The sequence below is a fragment of the Cnephaeus nilssonii genome, assembly GCF_951640355.1.
Source record: "Cnephaeus nilssonii genome assembly, chromosome: 6".
Lineage (NCBI taxonomy): Eukaryota > Metazoa > Chordata > Mammalia > Chiroptera > Vespertilionidae > Cnephaeus > Cnephaeus nilssonii.
The window spans coordinates 10,809,895-10,819,127 of NC_137077.1; the positions used below are offsets into that span (position 1 = coordinate 10,809,895).

At 38.0% G+C, this 9,233-nt stretch overlaps 1 protein-coding gene across 3 annotated transcripts in view; it reads left to right on the top strand.

Annotated features, from left to right (window-relative positions):
- The window catches only part of CRY1 (cryptochrome circadian regulator 1), a 50,639-nt gene extending 43,113 nt beyond the window's left edge, over nucleotides 1-7,526 (top strand). Inside the window, exons 6-13 of one of the 3 annotated variants that reach the window (XM_079773386.1) lie at nucleotides 1,829-1,969; nucleotides 2,059-2,370; nucleotides 3,680-3,831; nucleotides 4,061-4,263; nucleotides 4,355-4,450; nucleotides 5,428-5,499; nucleotides 5,791-5,894; nucleotides 6,912-7,526. In XM_079773386.1, coding sequence (XP_079629512.1) covers nucleotides 1,829-1,969; nucleotides 2,059-2,370; nucleotides 3,680-3,831; nucleotides 4,061-4,263; nucleotides 4,355-4,450; nucleotides 5,428-5,499; nucleotides 5,791-5,894 — 1,080 coding nt within the window. In that variant the 3' untranslated portion in view covers nucleotides 6,912-7,526. The remainder of the gene's footprint in view (nucleotides 1-1,828; nucleotides 1,970-2,058; nucleotides 2,371-3,679; nucleotides 3,832-4,060; nucleotides 4,264-4,354; nucleotides 4,451-5,427; nucleotides 5,500-5,790; nucleotides 5,895-6,911) is intronic. The other 2 variants (XM_079773388.1, XM_079773387.1) reach the window with 2 other exon arrangements.
- Nucleotides 7,527-9,233: the final 1,707 nt, after the last annotated feature.

The window sequence follows — 9,233 nt, forward strand, 5'->3', positions numbered from 1 at the left end:
CATTTTAATTATGATGTGTCTTGGTGTGGTCCTCTTTGGATTCCTCTTGTTTGGGGTTCTGTGCGCTTCCTGGACTTGTAAGTCTATTTCTTTCACCAGGTAGGGGAAGTTTTCTGTCATTATTTCTTCAAATAGGTTTTCAATATTTTGCTCTCTCTCTTCTTCTGGCACCCCCATAATTCGGATGTTGGTATGCTTGAAGTTGTCTCAGAGGTTCCTTACACTATCTTCATATTTTTGGATTCTTTTTTCTTTTTGCTCTTCCAGTTGGGTGTTTTTTGCTTTTTTGTATTTCAAATATTTGACTTGATTCTTGGGATCCTCTAGTCTGCTGTTGGATCTCTGTATATTATTCTTTATTTCAGTCAGTGTATGCTTAATTTCTGACTGGTCCTTTTTTATATCCTTGAGTGTCTCACTAAATTTCTCAGAGGTTTCTAGAAAATTCTTGAATAATCTTATAACCGTGGTTTTGAACTCTATATCCAGTAATTTGCTTTCCTTCATTTCTTTCATTTGTGACATGTTTTTTTGTCTCCGCATTTTGGCTGCTTCCCTGTGTTGATAGAGTGGCCTTGTATGCTAGGTGTCCTATAGGGCCCAGTGGCTCAGCCTCCCCAATCACCTGAGGTGAACACTCTTGGTGCACCCCTCTGTGGGCTGTGTGCACCGTCTTGTTGTAGTTAAGCCTTGATTGCTGTTGATATCACTGGGAGGAATTGACCTTCAGGCCAATTGGCTGTGAGGACCAGCTGTGTCTACAATGGAAGAACTGCTTTGCTGGAGACACCCTTATTGGGCAGGACTTGCTTCAGTGGGGCTTTGTTGCTCACTGAGTCTGCCCCTTGAGTGTGTCGTTATGGATGTGAAGAGTTGTAATCTGGTATGGTCTCACACTGACCACTGGCTCTTGGATCTCCAAGGAGGTGCAAAATCAGCCACTGCCTGAAGCCACCCAGCAGGAGCTACAGAGAGATCTGCAGATTCCTCCTCTTTGTTTGGAAGTGCCCAGATGAGGCCCAGCTATAAAGCAAGGCAGGCTGCTGCTGCCGGGCCTTGAGCCTTCTTTTGGAAGCTTTGGAGCTCTCTGACCCAGTGCAGTTTGTTAGGTTTTAGGCTGCAAAAGGCCGGGCCATTCATACGCAAAAGCCGCAGCGCATAGCTTGGGTGGGGTTGTAAATTGGGTGGGGCGGGGTCTCAGGGAATCACCAGGGTGGAGCATACAGCAATTGCTGCCCATCAGCCCTGCCCCGAAGAGGCCCCCGGGTCTCTGGTCCCACGGCACCATGCAGGAACAATGATCACTGCAAGCACCTCTGAGAGAAAGCTGCCCTTGCATTCTGGCCCTTTGCCAGACAGTCCAGTTTCTCCCTGTATGAGTCTGGGTCCCCAGAGTCTTGCCTGGAACTGGAGTTCAGAGCAATCGGGGCTTGTATCTCCCTCTCGATTGAAAAAAAACAGCAGCACACCCAGTTGCCAGGCCCTTTTGTGTGCACCTCCGCACTTCCTACCAGTGTCAATGCGCTTTTTTCTTTCCTTCTAGTTGTAGAACTTCCACTCAGCCAGCTTTCCCGTGGTTCTGGATGATATTTGTTTTGTCTTTTAGTTGTAGTTTTGATGTGGTTGTGAGAGGCAGCAAGTACAGGTGTTTACCTATGTCGCCATCTTGGTTCCTCCCCAAAATTCTTACTTTTATCCTTTCTTGTTTTCTATTAAAACATGTCATTGTGGCTGGAATAATAAGATTTTATTCCCTACGAACTATAATCTAAATCTTAAACACTCCTTTAAAGTGGAAAAGTTAGGGTAATTCTCTGTGTGTTTTCAGGCATGGGTGGCTAACTTTGAACGACCTCGAATGAATGCCAATTCCCTGCTTGCAAGTCCTACTGGACTCAGTCCTTACCTCCGATTTGGTTGTTTATCATGTCGACTATTTTACTTCAAACTAACAGATCTCTACAAAAAGGTATTAATTAAAATTGCATTATTTTATTTTATTTTTCAAGATACTTTTTAAAAAATTGCTTTTAATACTTTTTTGCTTTTTAATCTTAGGTAAAAAAGAACAGTTCCCCTCCCCTTTCCCTTTATGGGCAATTGTTATGGCGTGAATTTTTCTATACAGCAGCCACAAATAATCCACGCTTTGATAAAATGGAAGGAAACCCCATCTGTGTTCAGATTCCTTGGGATAAGAATCCTGAGGCTTTAGCAAAATGGGCAGAAGGCCGGACAGGTTTTCCATGGATTGATGCCATCATGACACAGCTTCGTCAGGAGGGTTGGATTCACCATTTGGCCAGACATGCAGTTGCTTGCTTCATTACACGAGGTGACCTATGGATTAGTTGGGAAGAAGGAATGAAGGTAAGTGTTCTAACTAATGTAGCATGTCTTATTTTGAAGGACTGTATACTTTACTAAGACATTTCCTAGAAGTTGTCTATTATGTTTATTCATTTATAGTTTAGTTTTTCACTGGTCAAAGAATTTAATTCCTGCAATGCAGTCACACTTTTGGAGACCAGTATGGTGTAATCGGACAGGAGATAAGGCAAAAACTGGTTCAGTTCATTTCAAGTCACTTCTGTGGGTAAACCAGCCTAGCCATCAAGGGAAAAAGAAGATTTAACACTCTGGACTTAATTGCATTGACATACTTATAGGTAATCATTTCTGTCACAGAAAAGATTCACCCAAGAGTTTTTAGAAATAGTGAATTCAAAAAAAAGGAGATATATGTACTACTATATGTAATACTTTAAACAATAAAAAAAAATCAATTTAAAAAATAAATAAAATTACTGCAAACTTAAAAAAAAAAGAAATAGTGAATTCATAGCATACATTTGAAAATATATATTCTTTCACTTCAACTTCACAACATTTTGGTAGTACTTTCATTATGTAAAGTGAAGCATACTGTATTTTATAGCATCATGTTGGTTATATATAACAGTACTTATATTTTTTACCTTCCTGCTTATATCATAAATTTCCCCTCTCCAAGACCAGTTCTGATCCTGTTGGGTTTTTTTTACATCTGTTACATTTCCTAGTACAGAGTTTACATGAGGAAGATGTGTAACACCTACTTCATGAATTTATTAAAAATGGTTTATTTTAATTCTGTTTTCCTCTTGGATCAAGAAATTCCAAACTTATTTCAACAATAAAGATTTTAAAAATAAATAACTAAATAAATAACTGATATTCCAAACATAAACTGCATTTTCCAAGGTCAATTAATTTGGATGCTCTCTTTAGGTAGGCTGGTTTACCAAGCTTCTATGTTTCTGTTGGTGATTTATTTTTTAGCATTTTTGCTTTTTTGAAAGTGTTTCTTGCTTTTATGTTTCTTTCATATTTTAATCTCATATTCCTTTTAAATCAGTGACTTGAATAATTTTTTACTCTCCTCCCACATAACACTGCCTTTTGGGAGAAGGGAGAAAGTAAATTCTATTCAGAAATCCACTTATATTACTGATATATTTGTTTTCCTGAAATAATTCATAGGACAAAACAGAGACAAGGAAGCTAACTTTGGAATGTTTTATTTTATAGTTCTATGCTAGCTTTTCTTTGTCTTGACTTTTGCTCTACAGAGACCTGGAAAATGCTTGCTTTGAGAATTATGTGTGTGCAAACTAATTGGTTACTATTACTTCTGAAGGTATTTGAAGAATTATTGCTTGATGCAGATTGGAGCATAAATGCTGGAAGTTGGATGTGGCTGTCTTGTAGTTCCTTTTTTCAACAGTTTTTTCACTGCTATTGCCCTGTTGGTTTTGGTAGGAGAACAGATCCCAATGGAGACTATATCAGGTAAATCAAGGGTGTTTGTTATTAATTAGGAGTAACTAATCCAGGAAGAGCTTTTAATGTTTAACACTTTAAGTATACCATTCATGATAGTCAGCAGAGATGAGGAGAAGGGTAAACAAATTATTTAAATGGTACTGATTTGATCTTGGTTATTCATAGCTAATAAATAGTTTGTTATAATTTTCTTATAGTTCATTTTATTAATAATTTTTCTCCCTTCTCCCAAAAGGCGATATTTGCCCGTCCTAAGAGGCTTCCCTGCAAAATATATCTATGATCCCTGGAATGCACCAGAAGGTATCCAAAAGGTAGCCAAATGTTTGATAGGAGTTAATTATCCTAAACCAATGGTGAACCATGCTGAGGCAAGCCGTTTGAATATTGAGAGGATGAAACAGATCTACCAGCAGCTTTCACGATATAGAGGACTAGGTATGTCAGTAACTGCCTTTGATTTGCTTCTTTGGCAGCTACCCTTACTTTTATCTTGATCATAATTTAATAGGATATTTTTTCCCTTTAGGTCTTCTTGCATCAGTGCCTTCTAATCCTAATGGGAATGGAGGCCTCATGGGATATTCTACTGGAGAAAATATCCCAGGTTGTAGCAGCAGTGGAAGTAAGTGAAAAGTAAATTTCTATATTTAACATCAAGAGATTAACAATCAAATATATTGTTTATTAAACCTCACTATGTTTTTAAAAATCTCTTTAAAATGTATGTAATAATTCTTTGTACATGTACATACATGTGTACACACATACATACAACACACACCCTAACTCCATTTTAGTGACATTTTAGATAGAAAGCATCATTACATGTAGTAGAATTAGGTCAAGGTAAAGATCTTCTTGCATACTGAACAAGGAGAGCAATTTTAAGGATAAAATAAAACTCAAATATCATATTTTCAGAATGCTCATTATTTTTTACTCTCTCTAGGTGTATATCAGCTATAAGTTAATAAATATAAGGTTAGTGGCCCTGTGAACATGGCCAAAAAATTTATCATAGACCTCTAGTCCTTTGCACATGAGTTTTTCCTTACAACGTCTGATTTTAATGGTTTTCTGTATGATATATGTTTAGTTGCCACATATATTCTTTTTTTTTTTTAAATCCTCACCTGAGATCATGTTTATTTATTTTAGAGAAAGAGGAAAGGTAAGGAGCGAGAGAGGGAGAGGGAGAAACAGAAGAGGAGAGAGAGAGAGAGAGAGAGAGAGAGAGAGAGAGAGAGAGAGAGAGAGAAACATCAATGTGCGAGAGAAATATTGACTGGTCGCTTCCTGTACACACCCTGACCGGGGATCTAACCTGAAATCTGGTATGTGCCCTGACCAGAAATCGAACCTGCAACCTTTTGGTGTACAGGACAACGCTCCAACCCACTTAACCACTCAGCAGGGTGCCACATATGTTCTTAATTTGGGTAATAATAATGTCAAGAAGTCAGTATATATTTGCAATTTGAATAATTATATCAGTTTTCAAAGGTTCTAACAAAAAATAGCATGAAGCTAATTAATTTGTAGTCTTAATATATACTTCTTAGAATTTAAGTAATTTTACTGTCCTTTAAATACTAACAGGCTATACTCAAGGGAGTGGTATTTTACATTATGCTCTTGGAGACAGTCAGCAAACTCACATATTAAAGCAAGGTAAGAATAAAGTGAGCCCAGCCAGTTGGCTTAGCTGGTTGAGTGTCAACCAAAAAGGTTTCAGGTTTGATTCCTCATCAAGGCACACACCTAGGTTGTGGGTTTGATCCCCCGTGGCACAAATGGGAGGTATGGGAGGCAGCAGATCAATGTTTCTCTCTCTCCCTTTCTCTCTAAAATCAATGGAGATTATCCTTGGATGAGGATTTTTTTAAAAAGAAAAAGCATTTGAGCATACTGTTGTGTCTCTTCACCTTTCCTATTTTAAATATGTATTTTTTAAATGTGTAGGAAGAAGCTCCATGGGCACTGGTCTCAGCAGTGGGAAACGTCCTAGTCAGGAGGAAGACACACAGAGTATTGGTCATAAAGTCCAGCGACAGAGCACTAATTAGGTAAATATTTTATAGCCTTATTTCTTGCTTTAGTGGACTGTGTAATCAATATAAATTAAGGTAATTTCCAAAATGGAGCTAACCTCTCTATTTTCAGACCAGAGAGGCATAAATTTTTCAGTGATTGTTATAAAATCAATTAGTTCTTAGACAAGAGAAATTCGTCTGTACTGAACAAAGTGCTGTACTCGGTTTTCTGGTCATCTCAATCAATTATATTTAAATGTGAAAAGCTTATAAATTTGTGCTCAAGTTTTTTTTTCTCAGAAAGACATCTTACTCATTTCCTTCCTATGTGACAAATCTAAAACAGTTAAAGTGACTTTTTAATTTTAGTGGTATTAATATAATCCCTTTATGAATTTTTCCCCAAATCTTTGCCTCTTAAGTCTTTATAAATTTATTTTACCTGTTGTGATACTTTTAAAATCTGAATTCTTTCCCATTTGGAAATAGTTTAAAGTTTTTTTTTAATGTTGGCCCTTTTTGGAAGTACCAAATGCCATGCCTGTATTCAATTCACTTATCTATGGGATACTATTTTGTGATTTAAATTTATATGAAAAGTATCTTTTAAATATATTTTTATTAATTTCAGAGAGGAAAAGAGACGGAGAGAGAGAGAGAAACATCAATGATGAGAGAGAATCATTGAGCGGCTGCCTTATGCATGTCCCCACTAGGGATTGAGCGCACAACCTGGGCATGGGCCCTGACCAGGAATTGAACCGTAACCTCCTGGTTCATAAGTCGTCACTCAGCCACTGAGCCACAGCAGCCGAGCTGAAAGTATTTATAGTGCATTTGACAGTTTTTGAAGACATTTGTTTCTTCAGTTATCTTACACTATTTATGTATTTTTAATTATTACTGTATTTTATTGCCAACTTAATTAGACTGTAAATTTTTTGAATATAAGATCAGTAAATACTCATCAAATTTTTGTCATTTAATTCCTTGCAATTAAGCTTTACCCAGTTTTCTTTTCTTTTTTTTTTCTCCCCCCTTAAATCACAGGAAACATTCAGGAGGAATACTGTTCCAGCTGAAATTGGTGGGGAGTTCAATACTTTTTTCAGTTAAATTATATTAAAATGTTCTTCGTTGATGGAAAGCAGTTATTTCTAATTATATTTCTGTGGTTTTTAACTTTTCAATGAATTTCACATAGGACACATGGTAATTTGTATATAAAGAACTTGGTAAAAGACTTTGCTTAATGCAAATATAAATATCATAATTAGTATAGACTCATCAATATATTTTTGATAATTTTTCATGTATGGTAAAAGTTAAAGTGGCAAACTGATATTCTGATAATAAAAAAAATCAAAGTTTTGATTGTCAATGTGGGAAAATAGGAGGTTTTTAGACTTTCTTAAAAGACTTTGTTAAAATTTTCTTGACATTGTTTGCTCTAACTTTGCACTCTTTGATAATAATGTTTTAGGAAATGTGTGTAATCAAAATTGGCAGTTTATGGCCTCTGTTAACAGACAGTATATGTTTTAAAGCTTCATGTATGCCTGTTTGACCAAACTTGTGCAATAATCATGTGTTAAGTTCTCTTCCTTTCTTTGTTCATTTACAGTTAAAGTGACCTTTGTTATTAAAGTATATTCATATATGGAATCTTGTGTATTTGGTGGTGGTTGTTCTTCTCTTCTTTTTTTACTTTTTTTTTTGTTTGTTTTGAGAAAGGGGGAGAACATTGGTTTGTGAGATGTGATTACAAATTAAAGATATTCTATAAACTACATGTCACCATTCTGAATGAAGGAATAGCCATCACATACAGGGGTGGGCAAAAGTAGATTTATAGTTGTGAATACATGAAACACAGAGTTTATTCTTGTATTATTAACTAGAGGCCGGTGCATGGATTCATGCACCGGTGGGGTCCCTCGGCCTGGCCTGTGCTCTCTCACAATCTGGGACCCCTTGGGGGATGTCGGATAGCCGGTCCTGCAGGCCCAATCCAGACAGGAGGAAGCCCGATCCCTGCAGGCCCAATCCAGGAAGGAGGGAGCCTGATCCCTATAGGTCCGATCCAGTCAGGAGGGAGCCCGATCCCCACAGAGCTCAATCCTGTGCGTTGAACATCTGTCCCCTGGTAGTCAGTGTGCATCATAGCAACCGGTCAACTGGTCATTCAGTTGCTTAGGCTTTTATATATATAGATTATTGTTTCTTTTCCATACGAACAACTATAAACCTACTTTTCCCCACCCATGTATTTAGTAAAATAGGATTTTTCAAAATTATTCCAAATAAGAATATTGTCTTCCAAATACTTTAACATTTAAAAAAAAATAAAGTTACCTGCAAGAAAGATGTAAAACCAAAAAGATTTTTTTTTTCAAGTAATGGGGATTGTAACTGTGAATTAGTATAGGATAACATATTAAGAATGTGGGCTCTGATATAAACATAACCAATGGATGCAAGACACTGGGGGTTGGGGGGTGAGGGCATGTGCCGGGGGGTAGGGGAGGCTGGGGGAAGGTCAATAGGGAAAAAAAGGAGACATGTATACTACTATTTGTAATACTTTAAACAATAAAGTAAAATAAAATAATGTAGGCTCTGGAGTCAAATGCCTGGCTCTGCCACTTATTAACTTTGAGATCTTGGGCAAATTATTTTCTGTGCCTTCTTCTTCTTTTTTTTTTTGTCTATAAAATGGGAATGAGAGTATCTGTTTCATACTGAGTATGAAATGCTCATGACAGTGCCTGGCATATGGTAGGATCTACACTAATAAAAGAGTAAGATGCAAATGGACCATACCTTCACGATGCCCACCAGCCAATCAGGAGTGAGTATGCAAATTAACCCAACAAAGATGGCGGGTTAATTTGCATACACAGGCGCCGAGCGGCCAGGGTTGGGGTGTTCCACACTGCCCCAGCCACTCCAGGCCTCTGGGCAGCATGGGAAGGCAGAAAGGCGGCTCCAGCCGCAGCCAAGGCGGTGCCGGCAGCCAGGGGAAGGAAGGCCCATTCTTGCACGAATCTTCGTGCATCGGGCCTCTAGTATCTAGATAAATGTTAGCTCCAGGGCTGCCATGCTGCTGCATAGCTCACTGGACTATGCAGTACATGGTCTGTGTCACTGTATGCTGTAGCTCTGGTCAGCTGTCACTATTATTATTATTATTATTATTACTACTACTACTAGAGGCCTGATGCACGAAGATTTGTGCAAAAATGGGCCTTCCTTCCCCTGACTGCCAGCACCGCCTTTGCAACCGCCCAGAGCTGCCTTTCTGCTTTCCCATGCTGCCTAGAGGCCCAGAGCAGCTGGGGTGGTGCAGAATGCCCCCGGCCACTCGGCACC